The following is a 15,737-nucleotide window of genomic DNA, read 5'->3' as shown; positions in this document are numbered from 1 at the left end:
AATAACTATTATATAAGGAACTCTCTAACTATATGGTAAGCGTACTCTAAAGACGCTATAGAATACCTCCTCTAACAAGTTTACAAGTATTAGAGCCTAACCCTAGTAGTTAACTACCTTAAGAAAAGGAAGCTCTTATATAAGAGATGGAATTAGTAATAGAATTTGCTAACGAATATAAGATAGAACAAGCTAAACCTAACAAGTTTGCCGCTAATAAGGAGACACTTACTTGGTTAAATGGTAAGATAGATTTTCGATTTACCTAGCTAGAAGCCTAAACTAACTATATTACTATAACTACTAAAGGATTTCTTAGTAAATTTATAAAGATATTTAATAAGAATATAGAAAAGGGTCTTATTAGGATAGACTATAGAATTATAACCTATATAGTAGAAGTTAAAGATTAACTTACCGTCTGCCTAGAAAAGGAAGTTTTAATAATAACGATACCATTAGCTAAACGTATTAAGGAACTAGAAACATATATAATATAGTATAGGGATATTCTTAGTAAAGTGGTAACCTAGATAAAGGAGATAGTTAATATAATATATAGATATAAAGAAGAGGAGGATATATAACTACTTAGTTATTAACGATCTTCCCTTAACCTAGCTAGACTTAATACTATTATAGAAGAAGTATAAGAAGTTAATACCCTTATAGAAAATATATACTATAATAGTAGAGCTTTCCCTATACCCCCTAAAGGCGCTAACATTAGCTATAGGTTTAATCTTGGCTGGCTAGAACGTATACTATAGTTATTATATAGAACTCTATACTTTGTAGTTAGTAGTAGCGGCGATCCTAATTCCTCTAATGACTATAACGATCTTCCTAACTACTACTACACCCCTAACAATAGGCGCCGTCAAGATATACCACCCTATAGTAATAATGGCAATAATGGTAACAGACACCGAGTATATAAATTAATATACGATACTACTATAAGTATATAGAGCCGCTCGGACTTCAAGATCAAGAGGGACGACATTAGCTAGTTTAATCCTTCTTTTCCTAACCTACGTTCCTTAGGCATTGTTAATAATGGAAAGAATCTGGTGTTTACCGACGTCTACTGCTTCGCTAACCGGATTAAAACCTTCCTAGAAAGCGACCCCTATAGAAACGTTAAGACATAGATTCTATCCTACTTTTAAACTCTTCTCAGAGGCCTAGTAATTATCTAGTAGATTAACGAATTAAACGGTACCACGTATAGATAACTATATAACCAAGGTCTTTAGTCTATTGTAGAATAACTATAAGAATGCTTTATCCTAGACGCTATAACTACTACCTATAAGTTTAACGAAAGTCGCTTATATTTAAAGGACATCGCGAAGGATAAATAGGTACTTAGTTTCTTTATATAGAAGATACTTCATTAGGCACGCTTAATATATATATTTAACAAATGTAACGATAACTAGTAAGGAGTTATAGTTTAAGTCTAGTCCTTAATAGACCTCTATATCAAATAGTATTTAGATCCTCCCTAGCGATACTCCTCTCTTAGAAACTATATATAGTATATTAAATAATCTTAATCTATTATACTAATGGCCACTCTTGACCACTATCTATACCTATAGAAAAGGCTATTCCTAGATAGTAAACTAGAGCCTTATAGGAATGAAAATCGTGGTTCCTTTAAGCCCGTTAACGCCAGCCGATAGCAATAATTTAGCTACTAAAATGACAGACCGTTTAGGAACAATATATATAACCATAGGTTTAATTATAACCGTAGAAATGACCACTACTACAAAGGAAACCACTACGACTAAGGTAATCGTAAGCAGTAGGAAGGAAATCGAGATAACAAGTTCTATAAAGACGATCGCTAGCAAAAGGACTATTGTAACTGTATATACTTTATAGAGGAAGCTAATAATAGCTCTAAGTCGGGTCAAGTTAACGATAATTCGGCTACTAGTGTCCCTAAATCTAGATCCAAATCTTTAGATAGCGATATTAGCATTACGTATATCGTTTTAGACTCGTAGCTTACCTATTATAAGTATTATAATGCCTTTAATTCTTAATTCGAAGTACGTTCTTACGCTAAACGGTGCCATAGAAAAGGCCCTCTTCCTTCTATCCATAACTATAAAGCCAATCTTATAGATTTAGCCTACTACACTTATAGGTTTTACAATACCACACTAGATTTATAGAATATACTCTTCTAGCACTTAAAGTCCTATTAGAAAGCGAAAGCTAGTAGTATTCGCTACCCTATTAAATTTGGTGGTATTTACAAGATAGAAGAGCCTATTATACCGTTAGAAAAGGTATACTAGGCAACAGATTTGATAATAACGTCGCTAGAAAACGCTATAATAGATATATACCAAGTCAAGGACGCACTAGGCAAGTATATAGCTAACCTCTATAGATTGCCTTTAGGTTATACCTATCTATACGTTTAGGTATACTATAAACTAACTAACCGTAGCGTTATAGAGATTTGCCTAGATCCTAGCGCTAGTCGCTCCCTTATCGACTATAGTTTCTTGTAACGATTAAACCACCAGATTAAACGATATAAGGGTAGAGTCAAAGGTATAGGAAATGCTATACTAAGTCTTAATAAGTAGACGACGTTCGATATCTATCTACTAGGTATAGAAAATGGTATCCCTACCCTAGCCAAGTTTACCTGTTCTACGTAGGTTATCGACTCCCTAGCGTCGAATCTCCTAATAGGTAACGAATTCCTAGATTCCTATAATGCTAATATTGACTACTAGTATAAGGAAGTCAATTTGTAGTTATTTAACTTCTATATTCCTTTTTCTATATATATATACTCTATACCTTATATATAGAAGGTCAAAATAACCAGGGAAATTACCCTCCTACCTAATCAATAGGCAATAGTACCTATCAAGTATAAGCCTCTCCCGATAGATCACGCCTTTATATTTAACTCAGCCTATATAGTCGTTTGTAACTTTGTAGTAGATACGAAGACTCTAAAAGTGGTACCTATTAAAAATACTATACAAGGAATAATCTATATCCTAAAGAGGTACCCTATTAGAAAAATCAAAGAAATAGAAGATAGTAGCTATTTTGCCTATTTATAGGAGATAGCTTTTAGCGCTATAATAGTTATAACTACCGCCGTAACGATAGCTATACTAGCTATAGTAACTAACGTTAACCCTACATTAATAATCGCTAATTACTATAATATCATTCCTATCAATACCTCCTTTAATTTAAATAACTATATGGGAGTAATCCTCGAAGGTAGTTACGTCCCTCTAAAGCGACTTACGCCTATAGTAATATTTGCTAACATTGAAAACACAAATTCAAATATACCTATTAGCAACTTCGTCTTCTAACTTACCTAGTACTCTAAGAGAATCTAACGGCTAGATATTTCGTCAAAAGTAATGCCTAGAGCTGCCGGCGATGCCGCTAGTAGTAAGGAATATAAACCGCAAGTACTAGAGAAGCATTCTACCCTAGGATTAAGGATGTCTGGCTCTCTACCTGAGATCGTTACTAATAACGGTATCTATATCTAACGTAGGCGACTCGGCCCTAGCTAGGAAGTTTGCTAACCTGGTTAACGAATTTCTATAACTCTAGAATAATAATAGTCTAATCGATATACTAAAGAGCAAATAGATAAAAGTGCCATTAGTAGAAGGCTAGTAACACTAGAAGATATGCTCCCGTGTGTACCCGTTAAGCCAGAGGGATAGGGAAGTCCTAGATAAGACCTTCGATGCCTTCTATCAATAGGGAAAGATACGATTTACAAAAGAGGCTATACCTTTTACCTATCTTGTCTTTGTTATTTAGTATAATGTCAAGGGCATCGCTAAGGGTCGTGTTATCATTGATCTATATAGTTTAAACAAGGTCACTATCCTAGATAACTACCTATTACTACTATAGTTAGAGATTATTATAGCCCTATATAGGAAGAAGTTTATTATAGCTATTAACGCTATGTCGTTTTTCCCTTTCTACGTACATTAAAGGCGTTAGAACAATATTTAGGCGCTACTAGATTCCTATAGCATTTGATTCTATACTATATAAAGATCGCCGAACTACTATAAAAACGTAAGACTAAATTACTAGTATAAGGGTATAAGTCTGGTAGTTTAGAAGTTAGTAACCGTACCAAACGAATAGGCTATTATAGCTATACTTCTTTTGAACCGACCGAGCAAGAAAAGGCATCTTTTTTAGCCCTATAAGAGGCTATCTATCATAAGAACCTAACTATCCTACACCACTTCAATCCTGGCAAATAGCTTTATATTTAACTAGATAGCTATTTAGAGTACGGATTTAATATTATAGTCTTCTATACTCGTGATAAATATAATTAGTACCTAGGTATACCTATCCTAGCTAACCAAGTACTACTAGTTATGTTCCTAAGCCGCCTGTTAACGAAGGCTAAGATATAATACAGGCCCTCTAAATAAGAAGTCGCTTATCTAGTATAGGTAATTCGTAAACTACGTACAATGGTCTATTCGGCGTATATACCAGTTATTATATTAACTAACTATACCATTATATATAGAATTATAGAATAAACTAACCTAGATACAAGCTCTACTAACCACGTTAACCACCGCCTAATTAACGCGTCTATCTACCTATTATAGTACGACCTTAAGGTCTACTATCTTCCTAGAAGGCTTAACTTCGTACTAGATGCCTTAAGTAGATTGAGTACGCTAGGGGACCCTAAACCGTCTAAACGCTCTAATGGATTAGCTATACTTGATAACGTGTGGTTTGCCTTTACCAAAGCGCGGATAGATCCTAACCTTAAGGCAAAGTTCGTTAGTAGCTATAAAACTAATACTAAATATGCCTATATTATTAAGGACCTTAAAACTAAGTACGCGGATAGAGCTATTGACGATAAAGGCATTACTATCTTTTCGCGCCACGGGCTACCGTTCGTCTTGATTAACGAGCTCCTCTATTATATTTGCCTAGACGGCACTCGCGCGTTATATATACTAGCAAGCCTCACGTAATATATCCTTAGCTTGGCCTATAATGAGAAGTATTACTTTGGAACTAACAAGATAATATATAACTTACGTGGTATCGCGATCGATGGAAAAACTAGGCAAGTAAAGGACTATATAAAATACTATCCTATTTATTAAGTTAACGCCACGGATTGTAACCTTCCTATAGGCGATTACTAGCTAATCTGCCTATCGGATATACTACTAATATAGGTAATCGCTATCGACTTTATAGTGGCATTACCATTAGTTATGTCAGCCGGAACGCTATAGTACTTAGATAGGTATAACAAATTCGATTCGATGATAATAGTATCTTATAAGTTATCTAAACGAACGCTCCTTATACTAGGCTACTCTAGCTATACTACTATAAACTAGGGCTATATACTAATATGATAATTGCTCCTATCTAACTAGAGAGTACTAACGGCCGTCATATCTAACTATAATCGCAAATTTACTTCCAAACTATAGATAGGCATATAGAAGGCACTAGGCACGAAGCTATTAATGATAACTATATACTACCTATAAGGAGATAATCTTATAGAGCGAAAGAACCAGACTATAGAAATTGCTCTACACTTCTTCGTATATAAGAAACTAGATAACGATTAGACCGCTATACTTCCGTAGCTTTAGTGGCATTTAAATAGCTCCTATACTACCTCTATTAGAGTATCACTATACAAGCTACTATACGGTTTCAAACCTGCCGGACTGTTAGAAGCGTTGACCACGCTATTGTCAAATATAGTACAAGATATCCCGGTCCTATACGAATATCTACGCTAGGATGCCTAGATAGTAATAGATTTTGTAATAGCTCGAGCCAAATATAGATATAACGCTAGCTACTACGATATCAAGTTTAAGCTAGGCGACCAAGTATATTTATACCTATACTATGGCTACTATCTACTAGGTTGACTATTATATAAACTATCCTAATAGCATATAGGCCTATTTAAGATCATTAAACATATTAGCTATCTAGTATACTACTTACGATTACCACCTAATATAGATATATACCTAGTAATATCTATAGCCTATTTATCGCTTATACCTCCTAGAACCAACCTATATAACCATACTATACTACCTATTAGCCCTATTAAAGACAGCTATACTAATAGTAGGCTAGAATCTAGTAACAAATATAAAGTCAAGTATATTTAGGACTATAAGCTTATATATAGTAAATATAAGTATCTTATCAAATAGAAAGGACTTAGCTATAAATATAATATCTAGAAAACTAATTTCTAACTATACTATATATATAAGATGGTAAACAAATACTAGGCTTATCAAGGAGGGTAACTAACCGCCTTAAAGACTCGCCCGGAGGCAGGCACGACTAGAAAAGCCGTATCAAAGACTCGCCCGGAGGCAGGCGCGGCTAGAAAACGCCTATATAGAACGAGTACAGACTAGAACGATATATAAGATACCATAGTGGTGGTATAATACCACTATTTGCAATTAGGATATTCACGTGGAAAGAGAGCTCAAATTAGGAGCTATTTAGAGCCTATAGTGCGGGTACTACGTTTTCTTTTCTAGGCAGGGGACTTGATATAGTACGTATCTATAGACACGTCTATTATGTAAGGTTAGATTAGTAAGCCCTATAGATGCCTATAAATGGTAGGTTCTTTGTGCCTATCTTCTTCTTATATAGAGCCATAGGGCCAGTAAACGTTAATAGGAGACATTGATCTTTTAAACTATTTTGACTACTACAACCAGACCTCCATCAGTTAGCTTACATAGGATCCCAGCCTGTGAAGCAAAAGCGACGCCGCAATTGCCCGCCAGCAATTACACCTTAAGTATAGCTATAGGTATTCTAACACACCCCCTAGATCGAGGAAAGTGAGGCTTGACTCGATCTACCTCATACGACTCTTCGTTCGTAACCCACTAGTACTCCCCATCGGATGTGCCCCGGCTTTACACTCCATTATTGAGGACCGTACCCCACTAGTTATAGCACTTTACTCTTCTAGGATATACCCGCGCCTCAGTATTCCTAGAGTGCTAAACTTGGTCTTCGAGTATGATTCGAACCTGGGGCCTCGCGTGCAATCCTGGCTTGTGTACGCCGAGGAATTGCGATGCTCAGACCGCTACGCCAACCGGGCCCATAACTGTGAAGCAAAAGCGACGCCGCAATTGCCCGCCAGCAATTGCACCTTAAGTATGGCTATAGGTATTCTGACACAGCCGCAAAACCGTGCCTTCATCTCATCCAGATTTGTACGGGCACCTGAGCATCCGGCCGGAAGGTTGTCGGGGCACAGGAGCACGAGGTTGAACTCGCTGCCGGCGCGCAACGAATATCCCACGGCATGGGCACCAGGTCCGACCCAGAAGGTTATCTGCGGGCGGGCAACCCACTCGGCCAGCTCGGGATCCCCGACGAGGTCCTCGAGCTTAAGCACAATGCGATACGCAAGACCGCGGGTAGGTAGCGGGGTCGCAGCCTTCTCCCGGAGCAACAGGCTCCGTGAGCGCGACCACAGGCCGTCGGCCGCAAGCACGACGTCGCCGCACACTTCTTCCTGGACCTCGGATTCCCCGTCTGCAACCGCCGTGATGGTCACGATGGCGGCGGCAAAATTGATATGCGTGACGTCGGCGCCCGGACGGATGCACGCCCCGAGCTCTCCCGCCCGCCGCAGCATGGCCGCCTGGAGGTCGGCGCGGTGGACGTCCCAGAAGGGCGCGCCGTAGCGGCGGAGCATGTCGGCGCCCCACTACGCCTCGTGAGAGAGCACCCGCGTGCCGTTCGGGGTGAGCTGGAAGCCGGCGCCGACCTCGCGGAACTCGGCCGCCTTCTCGAGCACGGTGCAGCGGTGGCCGGCAATCGTGGCGGCGATGGCGGCCGAGAGCCCGGCCACGCCGCCGCCGATGATCACAAGGTGCAGACGTTGGTCGGCAACGCCGCAAGCGCTGCTGGAACAACCCATGGATTGGTAGCTAGGTAGGTAGGTAGGTACCTTGGCCAAGATGCCGAGCTGATTTGATTGGAGATTGGGCGTGTGTGAGGGAAAGACGTATTATGCCTTGGTCCCAGGGTCCGGGTCTATCTGAAAGTTCAGGTCACAGCATTACGCGAAAGCTTCTATTAATACGGGTGCCCAAATTCAACCGCATCATTCCAGAACGAACCCGAGCAGTTGAATGGCGCTGTCACAAATTTCGAGGCTTAATGTCAATTCCAGCGTTGCGATTGCAGATAATGGATCTCAGCATGACAGAAGAAGAGGCAATCCTATAACTAATTATGCTGTTTGTTTGGTAATCTCAGTGTTGCAGGGAAGAAGAAAGGAGAAAAAAGAATGGTCGTTGCGCGTCTTTCAGCACAGCAGAAGCCGCCTGGCTCTTGGAGTTTGGGGCTGTTAAGCGATTCTTCGAACAAACTTCAAAGGAGTCAATGGATTATCAGGGTAGATGACTATATGAAAGCTTTATAAACCTTATATATGTTCTGGGGATAATTTCATAGGGATCAATTGTTTCTATGGAGCGACTGGCAAGAACAGAGGTTTCGCCTTCCCGACCATGGTGAAAGTTTTAGGCACAGAACTTCGTTGCTGCCTAGCCACTGGTTTACATCCAAGTAATAATTATAACTAAACTATTTCTTAAGAGGCTAGGTACTTTTCGAGGCCCTGGATCTGGTAAAATGGCAGAATTTGAGTTACCTTCCCAGCTGAGAAGATGGCAAAGGTCTGCGCTAATGAAACTGGGTCGGGGCCTCAATTTAATGAGACGCAGTCGCCCTCAATGAGACGTGCCCGTCAATTCGTCACCGCAGACGAGTACGCAAGACTTAACGGGCTGACTATCGACAGTTCACGTCTCAATTGGCACCAGTTCGTCGAGCACGACCAAGACATCAGCTCTAGCCTCTCTGATCTTGCAGCGGGACAACTCATTGAAACCACACAACTCCAAGAATGTCTTTTCCGTGCGATTATTCCTACCACAGAGAAATTAAATATGCCTGCCGCATCGTTACAGATGCTCCGAGAAGTTTGTGGAAGACTTGGAGAGGATGAGGCTGCCGCTCTGGTTTCACAGCAATGCCTCACTGGGACTCTTACATGGAGGAGTCTCAAGTTAAACATCCCAGCCCTCCGCAGCGACCATGGCAGCGACTGTCGTCGACTAGCAAGGCGAATCAAGTCATTTATGCAGGTACCGCTGCCTGACCATCGTTTGCCGCTTCACCCCATCGACACTTCACAAGGTGATGGGATCGAATTCCCAAGCAGATTGGTGAACGAAGAAAAGAGGAGGACGGAGACCATCGAAACGGAGGGTTTGGAAGTGAGCAGAGAGACGTTTGCGTACGTGGCGCAAAGTCTGAAGTCTAGTATTACGAGCAGCGAAGTATACGCCCTGATCGGCGAAATTTCCACTTACCAGGGGGTAAGAGAACCCAGCCTCGCACGAATTACCCAGAAATAACGCGATGGTACAGGTTGAATCCCCGAAGCATTTGACACCTTTGCTGAGCCCGATGTCGTCAAGTTGTCCTGAATACTTCGTTCCCGAGGGCGAAACTTGCCAAGTTCCATATCTTTCGGATTCCTGCTCGAAGCTCAGCGAGGAGATCGAAGGCGCAGAGAGACAACTTCTTAAGACTGAGTTAAACTTCTGGCACGAAATCATGAAGAAGAACGACGTTCCGGAAAGCTACAATGATCTCGACGTTTCGGACATGATTAGGACAGGGAAGCTTCGCTCGCATATTGGGCGGTCATCTCCAGAGCCAGTCGCCCGAGATCTCAAGATCGAAGTTCCCTTGCTTCTCTGCGGCGATGACCACACCAGTACCGTACAAGGCACAAGAGTGCTCGCGCCGGACGACTTGTCAGATGCCAAAGAATTGATAGCAAGTAGCGACACACTCTCCGGGTCGGACGGCCCAACAGGTCAACTTGTAGCGCTGTTTCAAACAAGCGCAGCAAGCGTGATGAGGTTCGCTGAGCAGGAGAAGCTTCGGCCACTCGACGCTTCCCTTAGGGTCACCGTTCCCGTTATGGACTTCTCCATACCTGTCCCCGAGTGGGAAGTGAGGATCTGGGAGGCTAAGGAAATGTTCCAGTGGGTCCAGAAGAACCTGGGTATTGACTGGTATAACAGTTTCAAATGGTCACACAACAGGGCAGCAGAGCAAAGATTGGTGTGGGCGCCTCTGCCTCACATGAGATCGAAGAAGCTGGTCTTGGAACAGCTCGAGGTCAATGCCGCTTCCCTCGAGTTCTTCCTCGACGGAGACAGTGATGATGAAAGTTTCACCAGTGCGAATTATGTCTACAAAGAGCCGGGACTTGCTGTTCTTCGATCGGAAACCAACGATGATGAGGCTTACCTGGCGCCACTCCAAATGTCCGCACGGCCGTTGCTAGGTGATTCTGAAACCACCGGGTTGAAGATGACATCCCCTGGCGAGCCGGCGTCGACACTGCTGTCCAACTCACCCTCGACTGCTAGTGGCACGGCGTCTACTTCCGCAGATTTGACAAACCTCCTGAACAGAAGAAAGCGCCAAATCGAGGAAGCTCTCCTTAAAAGGCGGCCTGATGCTGAACAACGCTGGCCCCTCGCTGCCGATCCTGAGGTTTCGGCTTCAGACATCATCGACCCGACGTTGATTTCATCGACGAACGTTCTAAGGGGGTTCGTGAGCGAATACACCGACTTTGGGCCGCTCGTGGACAACTTCCTCGAGATGCACTTCCCAAAGAAGCAGAAGCTAACCCACAGCTCCTATTTTACCCAACAAGCATCGACGAAGTCAGCATCTCAATTCAAGTCGGATGAAGCAGCAAGACTGATGCCCCCTCCTCCTAAACCCGTTCCGGCCCTCGCGCCAACCATCAACCGTCCTGAAACCCCCCCTCGAATTGTCATATCCTCCGCCATTTGCCACGATCTGATCCAGCAGCTCGAGCGCCTCGTTCCTGCCATCGAACTGATCCCCCGCAACTACGAGAGACACCGGACTGAACGGTGCCATTCAGGTACGGAGCTTCCAAACCTAGACGAAGCGGACATCGTCGTCTCCCCCGCCACTGGTATCCTTGTCACGACAATGGTTCAACTCCGACAGAGGGCCATCCCGGGGGGCCAGCTGAGGGAATCAAAGACATCAATAACATCGGAGGCGGCGGTGGTAACGAAAACAACAACCACAACCCACTTTTTCCGTGTCCTGGAGAGCGTCGCCGTCCGCCATGAGCGGATCGTGGTGCTCGTTTCGGAGGGCAACAGGCACAACGAGACGGCCAGCCCCCTGTCGCAGGCAGACGCGCGCGCGCTGGCCGAGCTTCAAGGGTTTGGGGCTGGCTTGTCAGCTGCCACGGCGCATGTGCACGTTGTCTATGTCGGTGGCGGCGTGGAGACGCTGGCGAAGTGGATCGCGGCCGTGGTCTGTGAGAACTACGCGAGGGAGGCCGCGGCGGTGAGGGAATTGCTGCTGCCAGTAGAGACGTCCTGGGAGGTGTTTCTGAGAAGGGCGGGGATGAATGTGTTCGCTGCGCAGGTTGTATTGGGAAAGTTGAAGGTGCCAGATGGTGGCCCCGCGATAGGCGGTCAGGGTGGGCAGATGTTCGGGCTGCCGCTGTTCGTAACGATGTCCAGGGAACAGCGGGTCGAATTGTTTGCAGGCGCGCTCGGTGGCCGCGGAGTCCTCGATCGCGTGAGCGATGTCATCGACGGGCCATGGGGAATGCGAGTAGTAAACCAGCTGGTGGTCAACAGCACCATGTCGTCCAAATGGGAAGCAAACTGAAGTGGGCTTGGGTAAATACGCTGGTGTGAAGGCAGGACTCTTGCGGAACGACACTCGCAAGTTGGAAACGATTGGCTTTCTGTGGTGTAGGCGTTGCTGGACATGCTGCTCTGTTAGTAGTCACGTCACGGGCCAACATGAATGGCTTCTCTGTCTGGTCGACACTCACCAATCGTCGACTGATCTGAATGAGACGACGGGGCGGGTATAATGGGGAACAGATCTTGCAAAAAGCAGGGAGTGAGAAAGGCCCTCGTCATGTTTCGGCGCTGCCTCTCTCGATGGCGGCCTCCTCCGACTGAGACGAGATACCCGAATCAAGACTCCAGACTTTGAGGCTCGTCTCCTTGACAGCGATACGCGGTTTAGAACTGCCGCGCCGTGTGGTGCTGGCCTCTGACCCGGACTCCTCCGAGCTGTCAGAACTGTCACCGCCGACAAAAGTCCAGGCCCCCGAGCAGGTCGCAACAACTGATCCACTCATATGCATTGCCGTAGCCCCGACTGCAGAGCCGTGCGCCTTCCAGGCCCAGGTCGGTTGAACAGCGCCCTCCTGATTCCCAACCCGCTCCCAGGCTACAACAGCCCCGTCCTTCGTTCCCGCCCACACCTCAAAGCCGCCGGTCCTCTCGCCCCCGGGAAACACATCGCAGCTCAATCGCTGATTGGTCGTTCCATCCCTCCCTTCCAGGACCCCCAGCAGCCGATGCGTGCCCCTCAGGTCGTAAACCAGCAAACCGGTCGCCGCCCGTTCATTGACCACCAGATACCGGCCACAGGGCGACCACAGGGTCTGCATCACGCCTCTCCCGCCGATTCCGGCCTCTTCCGCCGCGCCTTCGACGCTCCAGGTCGCGACGCAGTCCCCGCTCCGGAGGAGATCGTACACGCCCAGGTTCCGCGTCCACGTCCCCGCGGCCAGCAGACCCCAACCCCAACCGGCGGCGCCGCCGTCGTCCGCCGCCGACGACACAGGCTGGGCCGCCAGCGCGGACACCATCCCGCGCATGCCCACGCCGCCGCCCTTGGCGAGGTGGCGGGCCGAGGGGATGGTGGCGATGGACAGCAGCGGGTCCGGGCTGAGGGCGTCCGGGCGGGAGACGTCGAAGAGGGCGATGCGGTTCGCGGTGCCGGCGATGAAGTGCGTCCCCGGGGCGGGCCAGAGGAGCGAGGCGATTGGGAGGTATGCCTCGGTCTCTTGCTTGATTAGTCGGAAGGAGGCGATGGGCCGGGGCCGCCCCGTCGGTGGCGGCGGCGGTGGTGCTGGTGATGATGCTGGCGTTGAGGGAGTGGTTGTTCGGCTGTCGTCGTCGTCGTCATCGTCGTCGTCGTCATTGTAGTAAGTGTCACTAGCGTGTGATGACGATGTTGATGATGGTGATGACGGGGGAAAGGCGTGGTGGAGTTGAATGGGATGGTCGGTGCTGGCTGTGAGGAGAACCTGGGTTGAAGGGTTTTCCAGGGCGAAGTAAGGGCAGGGCGCGATGGCGCTGGTTGGTTCCGGGAGAGCGAGGGCACTGGTCGCGGTGAGCTCTGCAGGCGATTGTCGTGGCTCCAGGAGGGTCTCGGGCAGGACGAAGGTGCATATGCGGTTGGAGAAGGATGAGGTGAAGAGGGTGGTGCCGTCGGCGGACCTTGAGAGCGAGTGTGTTAGTTAATTAGCAGCAGAAATGTACCAAAGAAAGGAGGTACACACCATTGGACGCTCTTGAAGAAAGAGTCGTGCGCATGAGCTTCATTTCTGACCGGCAGGGACCCGTTGGGGTTGCTGGTCGAGGCTACAAGGCGGACTTTGGGCGAACTCATCGTTTCTCTGTTCCCTCCTTATTATTACACTTTTTTTTGTTGGTCGCTCGCTGTTCTCTTTTCTCGTCCTGATCGGCCATATATGTGGTCATATCACTTATGTGGCACACTGATTCCGGACTTCTTGACCGTCTTTCCTGGTTCAAGCTCAGCACCTTGGATGAGCGAGTGTAATTGTGGTTCCATAACTCTCGCGCGAAGTACGAAGTACGGACTACTCGAGCCTTCAAATTGGTCCAAGAGCTCCATTGATCGACAAGGGTTAGTTACAGCACGTCCCGCTGCGGCCCCACTCCGAGACAGGCAAGGAGTGGGGCGTCTCCACACGCTCGCGCCTGTGGCCTACACTACCATAGTTAGTAGGAGCGCTAGTGGTAAGCTCACCTGCAACCTTGAGCTTCGAGTTGACAACAACTTGGGCGCGGCCAACCACCCGAGAAACAACACAGCAACTGGGCCTCTATCGCGCAACCTTCAAATCCGCTGCTGTCAAGCGGAGGGATTCTTCTTGTTTCTGCTCCTCAATTCAATATCCTGATAATCACGGACAGACAGTCGCAAAGATGGAGACCTTGATTGCCGAGGACCGCTGTGAGGAGCTGCGCGACCTGAGCATCGTCAACCTCATTGTCTCGATGTACGACAGCCAGCAGCTGGGTCGCGCGCCCTTTTCTTTTTTGCTAACCATTCTACAGTGTCATTGTCATCGGGATGCTCATCAGCTACCTGCCCCAGCACGTTCGCATCATCAAACGTGGTACTTCCGAGGGCATTTCTCCCTACTTCGTCCTTCTCGGCACCACTTCTGCGACTTCGGCCTTTGCAAACATACTTCTTCTTCCGAAATCACGCCAGGACGTGGCCTGCTGCAAAGAAATCGAGACATTCCACTGCATCGCCGGCCTCCTCGGGATTGCCCAGCTCGGCGTGCAGTGGATCTGCTTCACATTCATGTGGGTACCTTGATGGCCGCCCGCAACGGACAACAACTGACTGCTTACCGCATCACAGTTTCGTCCTGTTTCTGGTCTTTTTTCGATACAAGTCCGTTGACGATCCCTACGATGAGGAGGCTGATGAAGATCAGCCGAGGTGGCAGACCGCATTGCTGGTGGCGTCGTTAACCCTGCTGCACGGCCTCGCCGTCATTGTCATCACTGGCATTCTTTCCACCGTGGCCAAGGAATACCTGCCTGCCTGGGCCAACGCTCTCGGCGTCATGGCTGCTCTTCTCGCAGCGGTGCAATACGTCCCCCAGATCTGGACGACGTACCACCTCAAACACGTGGGCAGCCTCAGCATTCCCATGATGTGCATCCAGACACCCGGCGGTTTCCTCTTCGCTGCCAGTTTGTTTGCGCGACTTGGCTGGTCCGGTTGGAGCTCATGGGGCATCTTCGTCCTGACGGCCACGATGCAGGGCCTTCTTCTGTGCCTTGCCATCTACTATGAGGTCAAGGCGCACGCAAATAGCGCCGACGCCCCCAAATCACCGTCACAGCTTCCCCATCGATCGCAGCGGCATGTCAATGGTTTTGATGGAGACTCCCGAGCTGACTTGGAGGGCGATGGTGCGACCGACACCACGCCCCTTCTCCAGGATGGGCGGAACGGAGACACTCGTCGAGACTACGACGCCCACCGGGATTGAGCGGCCCGTTAGAAGACGATGTGCCGAGCCGGAGGACAGACAAGAGTTGGTTGGCCTGTCTCTGCACTTAAGCTGGAATCTGGGGCGCTACATAACTGGGCTCGCGCCGCAACCTGCATTGGCATGCTCAAAAAACCACTCCATTCCAACTTTTTTTGCATTGGATCTTTCTGGGGATGCTTGTTCAAGCACGGGATCTCTCGCGTGGATGCCCTATCTGTCTCATGAGGTGGTGCCTGGTGGTTGATGCGACCGCTTCTGCAAAGTAATTAAGAGGCCGAGACCGAGCCTTGAGGCTCATGCCCTTGTGGGCCTTCTGGCTGAGGCTAAAATGGTTTGTTCGGCCTGCCTTTTCTTCCCGTCGAGCCGCAACAAACATCAAACGCTACTGGGCATTCTTCCGCCACTGACGGCGACGGCTCGT

The 15,737-nt window shown here is 47.0% G+C and overlaps 4 protein-coding genes across 4 annotated transcripts; 2 read left to right on the top strand and 2 right to left on the bottom strand.

The window, feature by feature from the left end:
• Window positions 1-7,169: 7,169 nt before the first annotated feature.
• On the bottom strand, window positions 7,170-8,020 carry P884DRAFT_269523 (uncharacterized protein; the record flags this gene model as incomplete). Its single annotated transcript, XM_069442277.1, has 3 exons — window positions 7,170-7,198; window positions 7,318-7,741; window positions 7,829-8,020. The coding sequence occupies 3 exons, from the start codon at window positions 8,018-8,020 to the stop codon at window positions 7,170-7,172; spliced, it is 645 nt and encodes a 214-aa protein (XP_069297846.1).
• Window positions 8,021-9,729: 1,709 nt separating this feature from the next.
• P884DRAFT_277388 (uncharacterized protein) lies at window positions 9,730-11,856 on the top strand (the record flags this gene model as incomplete). The annotated part of the gene is made up of 1 exon (XM_069443066.1): window positions 9,730-11,856. The coding sequence occupies one exon, from the start codon at window positions 9,730-9,732 to the stop codon at window positions 11,854-11,856; it is 2,127 nt and encodes a 708-aa protein (XP_069297845.1).
• A 91-nt stretch (window positions 11,857-11,947) lies between these two features.
• Window positions 11,948-13,849, bottom strand: P884DRAFT_17167 (uncharacterized protein). The gene is made up of 3 exons (XM_069437310.1): window positions 13,553-13,849; window positions 12,026-13,490; window positions 11,948-11,952 (listed from the first exon to the last, which is right to left on the bottom strand). Exons 1-2 carry the CDS (start codon window positions 13,660-13,662, stop codon window positions 12,113-12,115), a joined length of 1,488 nt encoding a protein of 495 aa, XP_069297844.1. The 5' UTR covers window positions 13,663-13,849; the 3' UTR covers window positions 11,948-11,952; window positions 12,026-12,112.
• Window positions 13,850-14,225: 376 nt separating this feature from the next.
• P884DRAFT_299530 (uncharacterized protein) lies at window positions 14,226-15,313 on the top strand (the record flags this gene model as incomplete). The annotated part of the gene is made up of 3 exons (XM_069444692.1): window positions 14,226-14,299; window positions 14,358-14,615; window positions 14,674-15,313. The coding sequence occupies 3 exons, from the start codon at window positions 14,226-14,228 to the stop codon at window positions 15,311-15,313; spliced, it is 972 nt and encodes a 323-aa protein (XP_069297843.1).
• Between the last annotated feature and the right edge of the window lie 424 nt (window positions 15,314-15,737).

This window comes from Thermothelomyces heterothallicus, assembly GCF_042370625.1.
Source record: "Thermothelomyces heterothallicus CBS 202.75 unplaced genomic scaffold P884_scaffold_10, whole genome shotgun sequence".
NCBI classification, from domain to species: domain Eukaryota; kingdom Fungi; phylum Ascomycota; class Sordariomycetes; order Sordariales; family Chaetomiaceae; genus Thermothelomyces; species Thermothelomyces heterothallicus.
Note: the sequence above shows the minus strand (reverse complement) of the source record. Positions and strands in the feature narration are given on the sequence as shown.